This window comes from Musa acuminata, chromosome BXJ2-3 (genome assembly GCF_036884655.1).
Source record: "Musa acuminata AAA Group cultivar baxijiao chromosome BXJ2-3, Cavendish_Baxijiao_AAA, whole genome shotgun sequence".
Lineage (NCBI taxonomy): Eukaryota > Viridiplantae > Streptophyta > Magnoliopsida > Zingiberales > Musaceae > Musa > Musa acuminata.
In genome coordinates, this window is record NC_088340.1 from 1,144,851 (window position 1) to 1,166,762 (window position 21,912).

Below are 21,912 nucleotides of genomic sequence, written 5' to 3' on the forward strand. Positions count from 1 at the left end.
AGACTTACATAGTATTACTGCTCAAGATAAGAGAAGAGGCAAGAGCAATATGTAGTCAACCAGCTTTACTTAATCTTGCACGATCAAAATAAAACCATAAAATCTCAACTATTTGAGATCAATTTTATGGATATTTTACCATCATCGAGATTGAAAAACAAGCCCCAAATACATAGATGTTTTTTTAACACAATGTCATCTCGATCTTATGTCTCTTAAAGAAAAACCAAGGATTTTACAATACAAGCACGAAAAATACATCACAACATATTACTCCAAGGACATAAAATACACGCTCACTCTCATATAGCACACACAAAATCTCCACTGGTTTCAATATCATCCATATCTTCATCCATGTCATCCAGCTCTAGACTTCCACCACCAACAAAGAGGCCAAGTATAGGAGAAACCGCGGCAGGCTTCCGTGCCTCTTGAATTATGGCCATGATTTCTTCGATGCTTTGAAATCGATTGTTCGTGTCAACATTCTGCATACCCTTTTGATGTTCGTCGGCAAGCTCAATCGGCAGATTCTTCATGAACCAGGGGTGCTTCTTTATCTCTGGAATAGTTATCCTCTACAAGAAACCAAAATATGTATAAGCAAATCTAATGTGACATTTTAGTGGCTGTCTCAGTTTCCCGATATATATTACACCTAATGTGCTTCTTTAGCTCAGTTACAAAAAGGGGGAAAAAAAACTACTATGTTTTCTTCTCGCTTCTTTTATCTCTTATTTCTCTAATTGAAATTTTCTTTTCATTTTTCAATAGCAATTATTATTATTATTATTCTTTACATTGTATTATAGTGAGTAAATTTGTATCTCTGATTTACATTTCACCTGTGCAAATAAGTGGGCTTTCATCCACCACCATTATTTCACGCATTGCACGCACTCCAAACAAAAAATCTGGTCCACTAATTTGATGGCATAGCTTATGATGGCTTTGTCATGCTTAAAATTTAATTAAGAATATTGCTTTTTACCAAACTCAAAGGTGAAAAAAGAACAATATAGCTGTCCCCAAAGAGTTGGGACATTTATGGTTTCTTGTTGTCAACGTAGTAGTTAATCATGAGTCAACATCTATAATCATATTATTTTGTCAATCTTCACTAATCCATTGATTTCTGTAACAAAAATAATAGGCCAACACAGCAGTTTGAGTGTTACCTCTTCAGGATTTGGTACGAATATCCGGGATAAAAGATGCCTGCATTCCATGGAAACTTGCACATGGTCCGGTATCGTGTACTGGACAGTGAGAATCCTCTGACCAACAAAAGATTTGGCTTGAGCAAACACTTACACAGATAACTGAAACGACTTAAATGGCAAGAATGAACCATAAGAACACATAGAGATCAAAACCTTATAACCAGGTAAAACAAATCCATTGATAATTATGGCCAATTAGTCCAAAGAAAAAAAAATCTGGTCCAATATCTGGGTCATACCTAAATACCGATGCAACTAGACAAGATCAGCAGCTTTTTAAACATCTGTCAATGAGTACTCACCACAATTGTCTTCCTGAAGTTCTTTGGATCACTTGGATCCCCAAAGGGATAAGCTCCAACCAGCATCACATACAAAGTCACTCCACATGACCAAACATCTGCAATCTGGGGTTTCGCCAACAACTTCATCATTAGCAGCAATGAATCTCAAAACAATGTAAAAGGAAAAAAAAATGAACTTACTTTTCCATCGTATTCCCGTTTGGATAGAATCTCTGGGGCAATGTAAGCTGGTGTTCCAACTGTTGATTTTGGTTGAGAATGCAAGAGAGAGGACTACAGGATCCGAAAGAACCTAGTTATGCTTTTCATTGAAAAAAATTGGCATGTGAAAAGTAGGTAGGCACCTTGGAGTAACCAAAATCACAAATTTTAAGACGAGGTGCGCTGCTATCATCCAGGAGAGTGTTCTCTAGTTTAAGATCACGGTGACATATTTGCTGCAGTGCGAAGAACAAGGACATTATCGTGATGTACAAGTTGTTTGAAGTAAAAAATCACTGTAGGACAAACACCAATCTGCACCATGGAATGGCAATAGCTGACTCCAGAGATCAGTTGTTGAAAGAAAAATCTAGCCTGGCAAATTTCATGAGACCACCAAATTAACCGATTAGACACTAACATTTACGTACGAACAATTCGATCAACAAAATGGCCGATTCAGCAATTTCTACCTCATCTTCGGTGAATTTCCCTGCATTGCATATCTTCTCGAAAAGTTCACCACCAGCTGCATATTCCATAACAATGGCTAGATGTGTTGGCGTTAACAAGACCTGAGAGTCAATTCTGGTTAATTTTGGTCATATAAGCAAAGACATAGCCATTGTTAAGTTTTTGGTTGATAAGAAATCTTAGCATGTCAAAAGATAAAAGACTAATAAGAACACGACAATGGGTACCTCTTTGAATCGAATTATATTTGGATGCTTCAGTGATCTGTGATTCATGATCTCCCTCTGAACATGCTCATCAATCTGTCATTAAACAAGCATGCGGAAGGCACATATATGAAAGAGGAAAAGCTCAGCATCAAAAGGAACTGATGAGAAATTAGAAACCAGTGAGAATCTAAATCTAGAACAAAATCAGCTAATATGTAGGCAATCCAAGTAAGAACAAACTGCCCAAATTCAACATAGATGACATAAGACTATCACCAACCTGGGTTTTCAAATTGGATTTTTCAGATGTCTCTCATAAAAGAAAAAAATGAACTAATCAAACCACAAAAAATTATAGCTGAAATTGTATTTTATATTGCATAGAACATGTCCTACAATATGTTAATTCTATTTATTGCAGTCAATCCATCGAAAATGCCCAAATTCAACATAGATGACATAAGACTATCACCAACCTGGGTTTTCAAACTGGATTTTTCAGATGTCTCTCATAAAAGAAAAAAATGAACTAATCAAACCACAAAAAATTATAGCTGAAATTGTATTTTATATTGCATAGAACATGTCCTACAATATGTTAATTCTATTGATTGCAGTCAATCCATCCAAAAAAAACTTAAGCCGGTAGAGGAGATGGGATCTGTTCATTTATATTCTTTAACACTTCTGATCAATACGCTGTCAATCCATCTAAAAGCTCGAGCCAGTAGATGAGGCACGATCATTCCATTTCTATTCACAATGAAAACAGCCGAACAATAAGAATCAGGAAGAAACTGGAGATGAATTGCCTAAAAATTATGCACCAAATAGAACTAAGAAGTCGCCTAAATGCAATTTTTAAGAAGAATCCAAGAACTACACAATCAGAGAAACCTTGTGCCCCCTCTCAAGGAACTTCACAGCAAAGAGCTCATTGGTGAGCACGTCTCTAACCAGCTTGGCCACTCCGAAGTTACCAGAACCAAGGTCTCTCAGCACCTCATACCGCTCCATCCTTCTGACAGACAACAAAGCTACTCGTTGCCTTCGCCTGCTCTTCTACCAGAGCGGAGGGATACGGAGGAAGAAGGGGACGAGATGAGCGGCGACCGGGAAGAGTGGGGTTCGAGAGAGGAACACTTCGGTGGCACTGCGCATGGGAAGTGGAGCTACGCAACTGTTAAAATATTCGTCGCTGCTGCTGCATGCTGAGCGCCGTGTTACGGTGGACTTGTCTCCGCACTACAGCTTGCCCGACTCCAATTGCTCCCCCACTTCGTAAATCAAAAACAAAAACATAAAACATAAAACATAAAACATAAAACGTAAAAAATACTTTGTCTGTGTCGGCGTAAAGACTTATCCTACGGTCCCATCCGACCCTGTTTTCGTACCTGCTTCGTGATTGGGAAAAACGATGGGTCCCACATGAGTTACGGTTGTATTATTATACTCATGTATTTATATATAATATAATATAAGTCTCGTAAAAAAAAAATTCTCTGATATATATATATATATATATATATATATATATATATATATAAGCCATTTGGGTCCAATGCACCGGAGAACAGCGACAAGATGTGGTTTTGCCATATCTCGCTGCGACCCCAAACCCCGACAAGATAAAAAGCCATAGCACGTCTAGTTGTTATCCCAAGCAATTATAGCTTCTCATTATTACATTTCGAATACTGTAGCGTTACCAATCACCTCAACAATTGGATTCCGATACATTGAATGGAAAAGCATGCATACACATCCATCTGATTTGTTTTATTTATCCTTTTAATCTTATAATTTTTTATAATTAACTTATGCGTATAACCCTACAAAACCTCCTCTGCTTACAAAGATTTACTTTTCTTTTTTCTCTCATTCATCATTTTAATTTTTTTCTATATCATCTAAATACATAACTTTTTACATATCTCGGTAAGAAATCTATATAATTGATCCTATTATATTTAAATTATATATTATTTAATAGGATAAACAAATAATAAATCTCAAAGAGAGGTGCTTGAGCTTTCGGATCCTCTCCGATTATTCTCTCGACCTGTTATGATCGGACCGCTCATATTGGATACATCAATGGGATGCACCGCGAACATGGCTATTGGAGGGTTTCTTTTGGAATTACATTTGGAGATAATCCCCAACGAAACTTTTTCTTCTTCTTTAAAAGCCGCTTTTCCCGCTCCTTTTCTTGTCCTCCTGCCTCTTATTTCAAATCTGGTCTCTTCTTGAGTTCGTTGGTCGGCGGAGGAGGAGGCGACCGAGCAGATTACGGTGATGGTGGGGACGACGGAGGAGAGCGTGTCCGAGGAGACGTTGGAGTCGATGGAGAAGGTGACGGGGGACCATGGAGGAGCGCGACCTCCTATCGGTCGCCTACGAGAACGTCGTCGGCACCATCCGCGCCTCGAATCGTCTCCTTCATGAAGCAGAAGGATCAGAGTTCGGTAACGGGTCGGCGTCGCCGGATCCATGGCTACTGAGCCAAGATCCAGACCGAGCTTGGCATCCTCTGCCTCGGCGCTGGTTTGAGGTTTACAATGTCATGAAGTGCCACGACCGACGCCTACCCGGCCGTGTTCAAGATCGGCTTAGGCAATAGCTACGCCGCCTACAGATCCGTCCAGGTACTTACTCGTTCGATCTCCTAGCCCATCCGAGGCGTCGTGTTCGTGGCTGATCCAATCATGATCGCGATCGCCTTATTTTGTCATCAGATCGCAGGATCGAATTGCTTGATCTTACTTTGTTACCTAGATTTTTATGATTTCTTGATATTTAATGTAGGACCTCAGGGCTAGATAAGACCATGCTTAGTCTTGGGGACAATGGGATGTTAACTAGATTTTTCTGATTTCTTGATATTTGATGGAGGATTTCAGGGCGAGATAAGGCCATGCTGAGTCTTGGGGACATTGGGATGTCGATCTGGCAGTCGCTTGCGAACCTTGCAATAAGATGATGCTCAAGATGACCGCCTAAGCATCCAATCACGTTGAGGCTGTGGCACAACTTTAAGGTGTTACATCACTCTGCTGTCAGATCCGTTGATCATTCAGGAGAAGCACATCTTTAAGGTGCCAAGTGTTTTTATTGTCGTATGTTGGATCATCAATGTTCTGTTTCTTGATTTTGCTAGTTACCACTGCGTAGATCACAATGCTAGTCTTTTTCAATCTAGTATATGCTTATCCTGTGACTAATTTCTTGTTTGTGTTTGCGTTTGAGATCTAGAAGTTGTTAATTAAAGGTAGGCAAAAATGCAAATGTAATCAACTAACAATTCTGTTTGATATATATGTAATGTTGATATTTGATGCTTTGTGATGTCAACAAAGTAGTTTAGTTGTATATAGATATGTGTATTTATATGTCAACAAAGCTCTGTTTGACTTCTTATTTCTAAGACTTGAAGTTTTATATTTTTCAATCTAGCATATGCTGATCCTGTGACTAATCTCTTGTTTGTGTTTGTGTTTGAGATCTAGAAGTTGTTAGTTGTATGAACTCACGATGGCTATCTTACTCATTTTCTGACCGACCGATCCCGTTAGGCATTTTACGGAGCAATTGCAGGGCTGGATACCCTAAGAGAGGAATGCTAAGTTATGTTTCATCGTGCCAGCACTGGAAGAATCCAATTCATTGTGGTGGATGTGTTTTCAATGGGAGGATGGAGGAAATGAGATTAAATAACCAACCAAACGTGAAACAAACAGTAGGTAGATTTCTTTCTTCAATCTCTTCAGTGTCTCTTAGATTCAGATTGTCTTTTCTATGTGGTTCTCTATCATCTTTGAGTGCTCCATCTCTCCCATCGAATCTCTTTTTTGTGGTTTCTTTTGCATCAATAATTCTACTACCATTATGAATTTGAATTTGTGAATGACGCTCTATAACTGATTTGTTAGCTGGAGACCAATACGTTGCAATGACCTGTCAAGTGATTCGTACTGTTAAACACGGTACACATTTATGTGGTTTTTTCCTGTGAACGGGCCCTTTTTTTCCCCCTTCTTTTTCTCATTCTGGTTTAGTTGCAGATATTTTTTTTCTTGTGGATTCCAGAAGCTCTTTTCTAGGTTTTGGGGGTGTCTGAAATTTGCCTGTTCTGCAGTGACGGCTTGTGGCTTTCTCGTTTAGGTCGGTATGAACGTTGTTTCAGTTTTCGTGTGTTAAAAGAATAACTACTGGCCACAGCGATGTCTCTCAAGATATATAGCGAGGCCATCTACTACCCTTGTTTCCACCTAGCATACATTTATCTTGTTCTGAGATATTCATGTGATAGGAGGTAACTCGATTGGCTACTTCGATGTGTCTCACGTTATAAGGTAGTATTGCAAGGTCGTTGAACCAATTGTACCATACTTGATTCCTCCATGCATATTCTCATCTTGTTCTTTTGATGATTCCTGTGTTCGCATTTATCTTCATCCTCTCGTGTGCGGTTCATTGTGTTCTATGTTGATTGTTCGTGATTGTCGTGTCTTGGAATCTTTATGCTCAATCCACAATCATTCGATTGTGGTAATAACATGTCAACCCATTGCGGTTGGGATGGTAAAGCCAAAGAGATATGCCAATGATTTCCGAGTGATCCTATCATGAGATCAGGATTATATAATAATTCATTGCTCAATGACATCTGAGTTGATTCTTTTACTTGGAAGTTAGCTACTTTCACTCTGCGCATTGTAGTGGCTCGTATGGTATGATTTTATATATGCTGTACATCCTGTCTTGTGTTTGATCTAATGAGGCACTTATGGCAAAGGGGCTTGATTTCTTGGTGGTGGCTGTGCATGTGCTTTTTCCATTGGTTGATTATTCTTCTTGTTATCCTCATGTTTCTTAAATACTACTACATACATATGTTGTGCTCCTCAGTTATGATTAGTAGTGTCAACCTGGTGACGTTGGTTTCGACAATACCAGAAATGGAGCAGGCAGTGATCACCAAAACGTTTACTGATAACATCATATCAACAGACCTGGTCTCCTTGCTCGATCATCGTCAATGAGAGGAAAGTTTTCCCAAGTGCCAGCGGCAATATCACAGTTGCCTCAAAATACCTAAAGGAATTGTCAGAGCCTGACAGGGTGAGTATCGACACGCTGTACTGTTAAATAAAGATTGCTGAATTGGCCGATGTTCATTTCACTTTTATAGTCCAGCCTAATTTCACCAAGGTACGACATGCGAATCTATTCATCTCTTTCTGTTGCTGTGAAGAATTAAGTTTTACGTTCTTAAATTTGTTGTATATCCACGATCAAGCAATACAGATAGCCCCCGTCCTGACATTTTTGGTGTGCTATTTTGCAGTATCTGATGGTGTACTGTAGATCGATAAATTTATTGAACTTCAGCAATCGATTGGATGCGATAAACACGTGGAAGAAGCTATAGTTTTGTTCCATTCTCTGCTCTCCGTCTTGCATATATCTCAGGCCTTCAAGTTGGGTAACCTCTCTATCTTCTCCCTATTTTAACATCATCAAATACAATTGCCAGTTTGGGTTTGCAAGAAGAGTAGTGCGTTAAACTATGCGTTCCAGTACCTACTTTTATCTTTTTTTTCCCATGTTATGACTTCTCAATCCGGTTTCTTAAATTACGTTGACCTGCCTGGAAGGCGATGAGGATTACCTGTTCGGTTCAACTTTACCTTCCTTTTTGACAGGAAGAACATATACATGTATCTTGTCCACAAAGAAAAAATCCATAACAAGCATAATAAAAAACATCTCTGATCTCAATTGAAACTTCGATTCTAGTGTCTAGATCAAAAGCAGGTTATTTACAAGATCTCAACCTATCTCTCATATACCTTTCTCAAACACATTAAACACAAACTCTCTTTTAGGGAACGAACTGTCTATGCAATAAAAAAAAGGGGTGGCCGTAATACTAACAAGGAAACAGAAAACATAAAATCTTTGAACCAGGACCTTATTCCGACACCATTCTTTTTTTTTCCCTTTATCTTCTCATTGAATCGCACGGTTGGAAAATGAACGGGAAGGAAACATAGATCAGAACCTCGCCCACTTAGTAGCAGTCTTTATATTTCATGGTCCTAGAATGTAATATCTTATCATCCACCTCTTTCCTCCTGTCAGATCCGATCAGCAGCTTCGACCAGAAGCTCCCTTCCTTTCTCCTCTTCTTCTCCTTCTCCTTTCCAACCTCTCTCTTCTTCCCGTTGTTCTCATCTCCTGGTCTTCCGATCATGAAGGCCAGCGACCGGCTCTTCTTCAGCGGCCTGTGCTTGAGGAGCCTTGCGGTGGGGAATTGATTGGGTGGGGAGGAAGCCGCAGAAGAGAGGTTGGGGTCTGGAGAAGAGGAGGTAGCAGAAGAAGCCAGAGTGGTGGAGGCAGAGGACGAGGCTGCGAGTTGAGACAGCCGATCCCTGAGGCAGAAGGGGCACACCCCTTTGGACTGCCTATGCTCTGGGTGCCTCCTGCACCTCTCCTCTATCTCTGATCTCCCCATGATTTGCTTCTCTCTTACCGTCTGCAACTTTCTTCGATCTCTTATATCCATGGGAATTAACACTCGTTCACATGCTCTAGAGAGAGCGAGAGAGAGAGAGAGAGAGAGAGAGAGAGATGAGGTGAGCTCCTAGGATTCTCCTCCTTTTTCGTCTCTTTCCTAATTTCACTCGGTTCCTGGTCGTGCTTTGCCTGTCGATTATTGGGTTGCTGGCTTTATCTGGTGATAGATCACCTAAAGTGTGGAAAAAGAACATGGACCCAGCAGCCTAATTTGATTATCTTACACTCCAATGCTGACACTTTACTCAGCAAAGTTTGTAAGGGAGCATCGTATTTAATCCGGAAAATAAAGGTTTCCAACTCGGGGACTGGTCCAGAGAAAGTGGAGTGTCTCAAGATCTATCTCCTCGTTTGTCCTTCATCCACTGCAAACCGTGTCCATCTCATGGTTTGACATTTGACGAGGTGACCATATAAAATCTCATTATTTCTTCATATTCTTAATTATCTTCATGGCTTTTACTTGCAAATCATAGTTGATCTACACATTTAAGTTAGCCACGATATCATTAGAGTAATTGCGGAAATAAAATTATAAAAGAGTATGCAGCATATTTGTTTTTGTAGCTTTACGCATTGTTTCATCCACCTTGTGGAACTTAATTACCCTATTCTGTCTGTATGAATTCCCTTTTTTAAGCCCTCGAAATCATATTACAATTATTATCATTGTTTTAACATCATCCCGTGCCATCTGAAGTCTGCGTCTGACCAATTAATTCTGGTTGATAGCTACATATTAACCATACAAAAAATCTGGTTCTGTCGAAGGAAGCTGGAGGCTCCATGGTTGATCAAGGCCGTCCTTGTCGTTGTCCACTGCAAGAACGGTCGATATTGCTTCAGCCGGCGTCCCCTTGGTGTCGTTTGTGATCGGACGGGAAGCATTCGCTGATACCCCCACCGATCTGGCTCTGCCTTTGCCGACACTAATCGGCATGCGACAGAATTCAGACAATGATAACGAAGGTAAGAAGGAAAACTTGCAATCAGATTTTCTTTTTCAACTAATTTCTTTCCATTACATTAAACAATCGACAAAAATATACAAGAAAAGGTAGTGGCTAATGTTAAAATACCTTTTTAGGTTTTGAGTAAGAGAAGATTTTAATTGACTTATGAGGATTAGTTGAATCAACTATGACTATCTTCGGATCAAATATATTAGTTATCCATCCATTAGATCCAATCATAATAAGTGATATAAGAATCTACCCATTGTGTGATTCCAGTAGAGAAATATTATCCGTAGATGAGTCTTATGTTTTGATCAGAAGGTATGTAAAAAGTGTAGAGTTATCATTGTTTTGAGTTGAGTTTCGCATGCATCCAGGTATGATTTGATTCTAAGATTATATTGCAGAAGATTTGTAATATCACACTTTAATTTCATATTAAAAGTGAGAGGATACTTCTTAAGTTTATGAGGACTGTGTTGTCATCCGAAGAAATGTTCCTGCAACAGTGCTTGCGGTTTCTTGTTTGATTTAGGACATCACACTCTAATTGGTCTAGAGGTGAGGGTGTGTGGATGAATGTGTTGTAATCGAAGAATAACAAATAAAATGTTAACTGTTTACGGTTACAGCTAATTTTCTTTTTTAAAGCTTCCTAACACGTTGAATTATGGAGGCTGTAGGTTCCCATCATGCACGGACGTTTGGTACCCGGGGACCAGTCAGAGAGGCGCACGTGTAAGGAGCAGGACGGCTGGAGTGACAGCTAAGTTCCGTAAGTTTTGAAGTTTTGGTACGAGTATGAGACAGCATGTCACCGGTGGGTCCGATCCAATCTAAACACACACGCCAGAGAAAGTGACGGTTGGTCAGCTGCTGTTGCTACGGCCTCATTTCGGATCTGCAAAACTCACAGGTGTGACATAGGTTGGGCCTCTCCTACTTTTGGAACATGCATAGGTGACCGTGAACCGAGCCTTCCGCCCCCCCGACTGTGGTAGCTCAGTTCGTTTGGGACTGCAGGCGTTGTCACCGGTTGTTGACAGCCAAGCTGGTGTTGCTACTTCCACATGGGGTAGGATTGGTAAATTACCCCTTCTCACTGTGCACCAGAGGGGTAATTTCTGTGACTTACGATGTTCGATGTAGCTTATTATTTAGAGTATTTTTAAAAAATTAAAATAATTGACAATTCTCTATTCATATTTTTTTTAAAAATTAATAAAATAATTTTACTATTTACCGTTCTTGATTTTATACTTGTTTCTTTCATTTCTTATATCTATGTGATCATCACCTATGCACTTTGTTGTTGTCTATGCTCTCAGTTGTCATTTGTCGCTCCACCACCACCCCCACCCCAAGTTGATAGTTGCCCTTTCTTGTCGAAATGTCGATCCCTCTTTGGCCCACGCTTGTCATCAATTGTCGTTCCCTAAATTATACTCTCTCAACTCATGTTTCGATTTCACTCATTACCCTCTCAACCTTTTTTTAAGGAGGAGAGGAAGAATATTTGTCTATTTTATATATAAAAAAAAATATTAATTTTTTTTTTAAAAAAAGAATATTATAAATAGTAAATATATTATAAAAAAATAATATCTTATTCGATGACCTTGGTAACATCTATCATACTTCCAGGACTGTCGAGTCCATTTGAACATTCAATAAAATAATGTGACTCTCAAATAATAAACAAAAACTCTTACGAAAAAAAAAATCTTTGCTTCGTTAAACCAATAAATACTGTAGGAGACTCCAACAAAAATATGTTTTCTCCTGCTTTTTTAGTAATAATATCTATGTTGGATTGGACTTTAATATTGTTTGAGATGATTTTCGTGCGTATAGAACTTAAGCAATTTTATCCTCTATCATCATACGGCTGGAGAAGATTAGTGTCTAGAAATCCAACTATTACCGTTGGTCGTTACTCTACTAGTGAGGTAAATTCATCGGAGAAACCATAGTTAGTCTCACAAAAAAATTGACGTCAATGTCTTGTTTTGTGGAGAGTTAACGATCACTTGGGTCACAACAAGACCATATGAGTGCACTTCGGATTGAATAATTCATCTTAGGTTAATGTTACTGTGGTGATCTCATCAGGCTGTGCTGATCGTGGGGTCTGCAGAGGAGTCTTAATATTTCAGTTAATCTGTAATCAATCTCTAATGAGATCCTATTTAGTATCCTATTGTTTGGAGAGTAGGAGAGACACGAAAGTGTGCAACTTTTATACTCTATTGTCACAAGGTTGCAGAAGATTAGTATCTATAGATCCAAATGCTATTTTCTACCTTTTTGATCTAAGTGATATGCAAATATATCAATAGAAGCCACATATAGTCTTACACCTTAAAGAATCGACTTCATATTACCGTGTCAACTATACAGACCACGGCTCTCTTGTTTCTGTGACTGGTAGAGAGTACATGGCTCACTTAGGGCTATTTGTGGATTCACAAATAGCTATAGAGGGCCACGATCAACTTATGAGAAATAATAATAATAATAATAATAATAATAATAATAATAATAAAATTCAACCGTTCAAGAAGCCTCAATGATACAAAAAAAAGGGGCACAGAGGAGGACTTGGCATTGTGTAAAGAATCCCCACCGTAGGCCACCCTGCTCTGCCCACTGCACATGGTTTTATTCTTGTTCTACTGTACACGATTAGGACAAGCAGGCCTCATAATTGCTATGTTTCTGTGGCAGTGACACGGTGAAGTTCAACGACAACTTCATCGAATCTCAGCGACAGGTTATTGGTTAACATGGCCATGATTAGCTATTCCTCCATCTATCTATCTATACGCAACCAACAGTAAAGCCAGACTAGCTACCTACCTGCCTACCTATTCCTCCCTTTCTTTTCCCATGTTTATTATCTAAGAATATAAATCGATTAGCATGTCTTATCTAACATCTTAAGTTTTTTAGATTAATCAAAAAAACAAAAAAACGTTGTTATAAAAAGATTATCAAGATCATGCATTAGAAAAATATATTTTCGATCAATTTAAATATTACCTATTAGATTTGAGTGAAGTCATTCTCTCTTCCACCGCATTGGTGAGCATTTACCACCGATGCAGGAGCATCGAGTTTATCTTAATTTTGCCCTACTTTTATCCATTCCCTTCTTGTTTGTGTAGGTGCAATCTCAAATTCTTTTAGAAAATATATATATCACTAGTAATGTTCGAGAAATAAAGTAAATCATGATGTTCACGGAAATATAACTCTAGTCACCCATGAGTTCAAATAAGAATTTCAATATGGTTGTATATGTCATGACTCTATTAAATATAAAGTACTGAACTACTAATTGTGAAGAAATGAAAGATTACAAGTATAATCCTCTCTCAAATAGTAGTGACAAATACTACTAGTAGAAGATCTAAAACCATAAAGGAAGAAGAAACCTAAATGAAAATGAAAAATACTATATCGAACTTTCAAGATACTTATGAAATCTTGAACTCCATCTCTAAACTTGAATACTCTAAGACTTAGGTACTCTACACCTGGGTGATTTAGGTATAGGATGATACCTTAATCTATGATAAAATCATCTTATCTTACAATATTCACATTTATTTAGTTTTATAGAGGCTCCCCTATCTTATCTAATCAGGTTTTCTAAAACTCAATTTTATCAATTCCCTATGGAATAAAGCCCTTAAAAACTCTCCAAATGACAGCTTTAATTTTCGCATATATCACTGTACAGAGCCCTCAAAATGTATAGAGACTGAACTACTTATATCACTGTAATTTGTCTTACCATGCAACTTCGAGGTCAAAGGGAAGAACAATGATAGCCATTCTTTCTTGTAGGGAACTCCAAGAAACAATCGTAGCCATTCATAAACAGATGGCTTCAATCACCTTCTCGTCTCAAAGATTGCCTCAGCCTTGTGAGCCGACACTGCCATTGCTTGTGAGGCCTGACATCTTGCCATCTCAACCCTACTTTACTACTCTCCTCTCTGAACCACTCGTGGTCGGCTAATTAGCGATCGAACTCGATCGATGACCGAAGCAATGCATCCATGTTCATTCATCGACATGAAGGACATCATCAAAAGGGTTGCAGAAAGATGGACTGCCGGTGCCGGGCATCCCGGACCGCATCAGCCGCGCAAGAACAGCCGAGCATCGGAAATCGATGCGCCACGCACAATCCGAAAGGAAAGCAGTAGCAAGAACGAATCATCCAAGAATCGGGAGAAACCCCCCTCCCGATCGAACTCAATCGACGACTGATGCAATGCATCCGTGTTCATCCGCATGAAGGACATCATCGAAAGGGTTGCGGAAAGATGAATTGCCGGTGCGGGGCATCCCGGACCGCATAATCCGCGCAGGAACTTCCGAGCGTCGGAAATGGATGCGCCAACCGCAATCCGAAAGGAAAGCAGTAGCAAGAACGAATCATCCAAGAACCGGGAGAAACCCCCCCACTCCGCCGATCAAATGTCGCATCGGCGTTCAAGAAGTGCTAGATTCGAAACAAGATCATGTCGAACAACCCAAACTCCAACAGAAAGAAGGAAGACATGATGATCATAAAGAGAATAGGAGGAAGAGGAAGGGAAAAGGTTACGGAGGAGAAAGAGAGACGGGGAGGGGGAGATGAGTGTACCTGATAGCGAACAGGAGGTGAGCAGCACCGGGCGACGGCGATCGGCGGTCGTGGATGGCGAGGCGAGAAGCGTCTTAGGCTCTCCGTCACGGCCGGTGGCGAGAAGCGTCTTAGGCTCTCCGTCACGGCCGGTGGCGAGGAGGAGGTTGGAGGAGAAGAGGGATTGCTGACCGAGTGAAAGACGGGCGGGAGGACTATTTGAGGGCCGGACGAGAGAGTTATCATATGGAATGACCACTATACCCTCAAATACCATCTAACACTAATATTTTCTGAGAATGTGTTATTCACATATATTCTTATTTATTAGTATCACTCATGTCTACTGTCTAAAAACATACTTCCTATATCAGCAATATGCAGTCCATGTTATAGTGGACTGCTTATCACACACACACAATAGCCAACTTTAGGTTTCGGTAAATGTACATATTCCCACAATAATATCTTCGATTAAATGAATAAGACAATGTAACTTCAAATCATCATTCATGCGAATGAGGTCAATGAAACTCTTCTGCAAGAGAAGGTTCTCTCCACACCAAGTTCCTTGTATCAGCCGTAAGAGCACAAGAAACCACCATGCAGCAATTTATGGATTTCATGAACTCAATATTATTTGCTCAACGTTCATTGTTTCAAAAGATTATAATCCTTAAACAATCACAGCACATACTAAATTTGATTGACATGCATTTTTCACACAAGTATATGTCAAAATTTAGTCAGAAAATCTTAAGACTTAAAACCTTGAGTTCAAACTGAAGTTCTTTAAGTTTACACACATCTGGGTTTTCGACTAGTTCACGACCTACATTGACCACTACTATAATGCTGGGAGTTTATCCCTTTTGAGTCGGCAGTAATTTGTATCTCAGTTCACTTGTTGTTGGCTTCCGTAGAAAGCGTAAGCGCCATACGGTGGTAATACGTACATACCTGGGTAGTGAGGAGATAAACTGTATCCATCATACACCTGCCCTCCATAGTAAGCACCATTCCACCGCTTGCCACGTTCAGCTCTTGACTGTCAAAAACAGAAAAAGATCGGCAAGAGTAAATGATTTGACCTGTGATTTAGTTCACATTTAGATGAAGGATAAAATCCTACAGGTTTTTGCTACACCAAATAACCAATCAGACATAAGCCAACCTCAGCTAACATCCTCCATTTGCTCCTCAACAGAAGGGGCTTTTAGCCATCCAATTGCTAAATAAAGGTTTTATTTGGAAAATTGCAGGGACAACCACCAGCATCAAACTGCTCTGCCACGCTAGAGGAATTAAGAGTGGCAGAGTGGAAGGAACAAAGGAGATGAGGAGCAACATCCGTTTCTTTCTAATGTTGCTGGACTGAACTAAACCGGGATAAATGCCATCCAACACAGAGTGGACGACAACAAGGCCAGTAAGACATCAGAGGTAACAAGCATATCCCTAGTAGGAAGATGGGGGGATAAAGTTTTAGCTGAGAGGTGGAAATGGAGAACAAGAAAACTGCAATCACTAAATGTTGATTATCAAATAACAAGAAGCATCCTGACTGGTTAGCCAGATACCCATTAAACCTAATCCACTGATCAAAAGATTAAAGGCTGAGAATCTCTACTTTGATAATAATAATAATAATAATGAGAGAATTCTCATGCAAACTCAAGCTCCAACACTTTTGTGGGTTAAATTTTTTCTTCAAGACTTCTGTGAAGCCAAATGTAGGTAGGCACTGTAATATATACACCTCACACCAGGACAACTTGCTTAGTACAAGATTGTATAAAAATGGAATATGCATAGGTGAAAGCATCCCATTTTTTTGATCTCTCTACCTCTATCGATGATTTGAAAACACTAGTCAGCTTAAGACCAGTTAAAATGAACACTACTGACATCCTTATTGCCAATTTGGGTCCTAGTAGTTATATGACAATTGCTGCTCATTTTAACCATCCCCAAGCTCTATAGACAGAGCCCTATAGAGCCCACAACAACCTGGAAGGTTCAGTTCTGTTTGTGCAAACTCCATGGTTTTGATAATCTAAATTTAGTCTCAATCTAGAGAATTTTATGGCTGATAAAAAATATGACTGAAATTCTATTAACCATGATCCAAATTGGAAGGGTTTTGGCAGCATAGGAAATTAAGCTTGTCTATGATAATTTCAGCAGCCAGGCAGAGCCATATCTTTTTTTCATTTACAAAGGCAGAGCCATATCTTAACCTCAGAAGACTTCCTAAAAGATTCATTTACAGATTAAACCTCAATCATCGGAAGACTAATGTCCCTTGCAGGATAAAAAAAAAACCAAATGCTTGAAATTGTACATCTAGGAGTCAGTACCTGCTTTTTTGCAGGGTTGCGACCCCAAGACAGGCGAACTGTTTGCTTGCCAATAATTGTACCATTTAACTGTTGCATTGCTTCTTCAGCATTATTTCTGCATGGTTAGAAAAAAACATATATACAGCACTATAATCTATCTACTATAAACTTCAGAATAAGATAAATGCTATGTTTCACTTCAAGTATAATGTTCAGAAAAACACTAACAAAATGTACCTGTGAACAAAAAGCACAAAACCACATTGCTTTCCAACAGGAATTTTAACGGAGGCAACCTCACCATAGCGAGAAAAAGCTTCCTTAAGATCATCTTCATTGACATCTGGATCAAGCCCTCCAACAAATACCTTCAGTAGAAAACATATTATTAAAGGGCAGTATAAATACAGGATACCTCTATAAACACGTACAGACAAAATGTCCTTACTGTTGTATTAGCTGAATCCATGTCTGTTTGGGAGCCTGCTGCAGATGCACCATTTGGCCCAAAACCACCTAATAAATGCATGGTTTAGACTTGCAAGGGCAATTGTTTAGGGTAAAAAAACTAGGATCTAAAATGAAGAAATATAAAAAATATAGACAACTACAGTGGACCTTTGCAAATTGAACCCTGGTGTACATAACTAACAAAACACAAAACTGAGAGTGGATAAATACTGCCACTGTGTACGGATAAGATGAAGCATTTGTCTCAAGTTATATTCAAGATTGAGAGCCATCTACCAGTGCGACTAAGCCAGCAGAATTAAGTGAAACTCAAGATTAAGGTCAACCATAATCTTTACATCTATGTTTGAATATTATAGAGTTTTTTCTTATTTAGAATTATATCATGTTTCATAACTATTCTAATGTACTATCATAAAAAATGCATGCTGAGTCCTCTTTGAATTTGCTAGAGTCCAAATTGGAGTAGAAATGCCCCCACAAGACCAAGCCTTTCAACAAGGACAGGGCATGTCTGCCTAAAATGCTTCCTTTCTGAAACCATGGAATACTCCATTCTGAAACAAAGACCGGACATAACTCCCTGTCCCCATTTGATACACTAAAATAGAGTATACGGAACACTTTCTGAGTGTAAACAACAACGATCCTACATAAGAGGAACCTATTCCTACTCATTAGTCTTATGGTAATTCCTGTTCATACCATGCAATAACAATGTCGCCCATTCCTGATTTGATCCTATAACCTGAATCAAAACTATTTTATAAAGTATTCTTCATGGCAGAAAATAACATGCATGTTCCCACGTGATTTCTCCTCTTCTTCACCACCATTAACCGGTGGGTTCAACTAGGACTCCTCTCCACTTCTTGCTATCCTTCTCTTCTTTCTCCTTTTCTTCTCGTCCTGGATTAATCATCTTAAACCCTGGTCCAATCACAACGACAGAAGCAGGTTGTTTTTATCCACTAAAAGTCTTATCACCAATGGTTGGATCTCAAATTTAAGATACCCCAAAAAGAAAGTGAAAAAAAATCAATAATCAAACTGAAGCCCTTCTTGGCTGAAGCTCCAACATGGTTTGTATTATAGTTCCATGAACTATTTAAATGTGCATAGTAACTTCCACTTTAACTTTCCATGATGATAGCACAATAGATCATTGCATCTTGAGATAAATTTCCTGAATAGAACTGCACCAGACACTAAGTTTTTGTTGGATTTATTTTTAATGTCCAACATAATTGCTCGTTCCTTTAACTGGTCGACCACAGCCATAGGGTGGACACAAAACCCAACCATCCTCTAGAGGGAAAAGCATAAATATATTCCAACATGAAAGCAATAAAAAGCAGAAAAGAATAACAAGAAGATTGGGCCCAGAAGATTTTGCATTCACCAAATTGGACACAACGAATTTTTGCTTACAATCAAATGTAACAAACAAAGAATATCCACAAAAAATAAGACTCGAGTATAGAGAATATTAAGCTATGAAGGCAATTTATGCAGAATGGTTCAGAAGTAGATCACAAAAGAAGACCTATTGCAGCATGCATCATCAGAGATAATCTGTGGAACACATTGAAACATTCTAGCATCTCAAGGCATTATCCATGCTGCATAAATAATTAGATTGACATCAGAAGATCTGAAGATTCAGAACTTTCTTCATACTAGAGAAATTTTATAGTGATCAGGACTAACTGAATCAAGAAAGTATCATGTTAGCACCAGCTACGAATGACCTAAGCTGTGGGCCAACTTTGTAAAACGATCAACTTAGAAAAGAGATGACAATGATGGGACAAAAGATAAACACATACCAGAAAACCTTTTAGGTGTAGCAAGGCCAACCCGCATAGGCCTCGTGGAACAATAAACACCATTCATCTCAGTGATGGCAAGTTTCTTCTCATTTTCATCCCCAAATCTTACAAACCCATAACCTTTTGAACGGCCAGTATGTGCATCCACAACCACTTTTGCTCCTTTTACTGATGAGTATTTAGTAACAAATGTTTCTTGCAAAATCGTATCAGTAACATCAGAAGCTAAATCGCCTACAAAAATGGAGTGATCAGAAGCAAGATCCGAGTGTTTATCACCCATGCTAAATGATGCCCAATTTAACCGATATGGATGATTAGTGTTTGGCATTAAATGGCTGCCGAAGCTCTGAAGTATGTTTTCAGCTGTCGCATGTGAATGAAACTCAACAAACCCATAACCCTCTGATTGTCCTGTCTGTTTATTGCGAATCACCTTTATAGAGACAACCTGTGTATCAAAACACATGTACAGATATACATATCAGGTTAGTTTCAAGTGTGTGTTCATACAACAATATCAGGTTACTTTTATAGAGACAACCTGTGTATCAAAACACATGTACAGATATACACATCAGGTTAGTTTCAAGTCTGTGGTCATACAACAATATAAGGTTACCTTCTAGTCTCCTACACATGCAACAAATCATAACTCAAAATATGATAAGTACAAGCATCTACTTTTCAAAATGAAATTAACCATTCTTTAGTTTGTGCATACTTAATGACTAATCATCAGATTAGTGTCAATACCACGACCACAATAGACTAGAATTGCAAGAGAGAAGGAAAAACTTAATGGAACCCGAGAAGGATAGGTGCATCCAACTGATATTGGCTGATTCCAACCATTTTCAGCAAAAGCAAAGGTGGGTTAAAATATTGGGAAGAATAACGTGGGTATGGCCAATTCAAGACCAGATCTTCCAATCCAGATCTATCCTTCAGACCTTGAATGAAGTAGTACCTAGACAACAAGAGGCAAGTTAAGCAAGGATATAGGCAAAATTATGGTAAGATTTGGAGCAAGGCAAGCCAAAGAAGGTTGGTTTCCATGGTGTCTCAGATAGCATCAAAATAGGACTAGCTGCAAATAAGGATCATAACAATGTAATACTGTTAATAAAATACACATGCGTTTTAACCTTTCCTACTTAATGCATGTGACTTTGTCAAGTTTTAGCCTTGACTACTGATACTTGGTCCGTTTGCCTAATTGACAAGACACATGAGTGGCATAAGTGGGGATGATGTTCAATCCTTATAATTTAAGCAAACAAATCTAAGAAGGAAGCAGTTATTGTGTGCCTTAAGTACAAAAAAAAGCCAGAGAACAGTCGTAAAAGAAATTGCATATCCCTAAGCTTCAGATGCATGTAGAAATTGTCCGAAGTAAAGCATATCCACAATGTTACATATATTTCCTGAGGAAAAGATGCCATGCAAATTAGACAATAATAATAATAATCAATCTATAAATATTGGGGAGGCAACAGATGATTTGTCTTCACAATGTTAGCTGGTCAACAAAGGCCACTTTTCTTGAAAGCAATTTCCTTAATTTTGAAGTATAAGAAGAAGTTCTATCCCACCAACGGAATGGACAGTCATTTACAGATTAGAATGCTTTTATAAACCAATTATTCCCTAAGTAAAATTTCCCAAAAAATATATATAACAACAGTTGAGATTAAATTTCGCAATGGTATGTTTAAAATGTAGCTTTTATAGTCTTAATTTCTAACATAAATGATAAAATTATCCACATCTCATGCAGATATAAACTAAAAGGAATCATTATCATTTTGTTCATGCATCCGGCGACCTATAAGCTCAAACATCCATATATACTCCAAGCATATATATATAGCAAACGGAAGGATTCAGGAAGACCCAATTCATATTTAAGAAAGAGAATAATCTTCTCATCAATTAGGAAGAACGACAACATCTGGCGGGGGAAGTTTAAACCCTGACCTCACCACTGTGGCCGAAGCAACTGTGGAGGTAGTTCTCGTCCATCCAGTAGTGGAGATCCCCTACCCAGATCGTCCGCTTCTCGTCCTCCGCAGCGGCGTCCACGGCCTGATGGAGGCGGATCGATTTCAACGGCGGCGGCGGGGGAGGAGGCGTGGGGGTCTGGCGGTAGGCCACGAAGGGGTGCCCATACGGTGGCGGCGCCATCATCGGGTGCTGCATCACCATCGCTGGCGCCGGGTACCGCACAGCGGCCCAGGGCTGGGGCGGCGGGGTGCGCCGCGGATCTACGCCAGCCACCGGTTGCATCTTCGCCGTCGCCGCCGCTACGATGAAGTCGGCGAGCGAGGCACGCGGAGCCACACAGAGCGATGCCGAGGAGGGGGGGGTCGCGTGGCGGCGGCGAAGGGTTTAAATAGGGACGCGGCTTCGAAACGATGTTTGATGCTGGCCGTCAGATCATGATGCAGCTGGCGCGATCTTCGTTAATTGCTAGGGGGAGGCCCCAGGGCGGCGGGTTTGGGATTGGACCAGATCCGAGTTTGTGCCGGACCGTGACAAACCAACTCTGTACCGGTTTATGACAACATGTCGGTTCCGGTTTAATCAACACCGATCTTGTACTAATGGGCCGGGCTATCATAGCCCATACATTGAGGTTAAGGGATGCAGTGGAAGCCCAATTAACTTAT

The 21,912-nt window shown here is 39.5% G+C and overlaps 2 protein-coding genes and 2 long non-coding RNA genes across 12 annotated transcripts; 1 reads left to right on the top strand and 3 right to left on the bottom strand.

Moving 5' to 3' along the window:
• Window positions 1–150: 150 nt before the first annotated feature.
• On the bottom strand, window positions 151–3,636 carry LOC135606762 (serine/threonine-protein kinase SAPK2-like). The gene is made up of 9 exons (XM_065097946.1): window positions 3,313–3,636; window positions 2,434–2,508; window positions 2,206–2,307; window positions 2,054–2,107; window positions 1,876–1,968; window positions 1,712–1,804; window positions 1,529–1,633; window positions 1,182–1,280; window positions 151–581 (listed from the first exon to the last, which is right to left on the bottom strand). The coding sequence occupies exons 1-9, from the start codon at window positions 3,430–3,432 to the stop codon at window positions 303–305; spliced, it is 1,020 nt and encodes a 339-aa protein (XP_064954018.1). The 5' UTR covers window positions 3,433–3,636; the 3' UTR covers window positions 151–302.
• A 1,025-nt stretch (window positions 3,637–4,661) lies between these two features.
• Window positions 4,662–11,086, top strand: LOC135606764 (uncharacterized). 9 transcript variants are annotated; one of them, XR_010484955.1, is made up of 7 exons: window positions 4,665–5,066; window positions 5,322–5,516; window positions 5,994–6,161; window positions 7,378–7,632; window positions 7,769–7,906; window positions 9,733–9,969; window positions 10,633–11,086. It is a non-coding gene; the product is annotated as an uncharacterized LOC135606764 (long non-coding RNA). The 9 variants fall into 9 exon arrangements; XR_010484954.1 differs by having other exon boundaries at window positions 4,667–5,066; window positions 7,378–7,542; XR_010484958.1 differs by having other exon boundaries at window positions 4,662–5,066; window positions 7,330–7,906.
• A 2,684-nt stretch (window positions 11,087–13,770) lies between these two features.
• LOC135606765 (uncharacterized) lies at window positions 13,771–15,168 on the bottom strand. The gene is made up of 2 exons (XR_010484960.1): window positions 14,617–15,168; window positions 13,771–14,472 (listed from the first exon to the last, which is right to left on the bottom strand). It is a non-coding gene; the product is annotated as an uncharacterized LOC135606765 (long non-coding RNA).
• A 47-nt stretch (window positions 15,169–15,215) lies between these two features.
• LOC135606763 (polyadenylate-binding protein RBP47-like) lies at window positions 15,216–21,612 on the bottom strand. The gene is made up of 6 exons (XM_065097947.1): window positions 21,221–21,612; window positions 19,238–19,691; window positions 17,386–17,453; window positions 17,175–17,305; window positions 16,956–17,052; window positions 15,216–15,643 (listed from the first exon to the last, which is right to left on the bottom strand). Exons 1-6 carry the CDS (start codon window positions 21,527–21,529, stop codon window positions 15,491–15,493), a joined length of 1,212 nt encoding a protein of 403 aa, XP_064954019.1. The 5' UTR covers window positions 21,530–21,612; the 3' UTR covers window positions 15,216–15,490.
• Window positions 21,613–21,912: the final 300 nt, after the last annotated feature.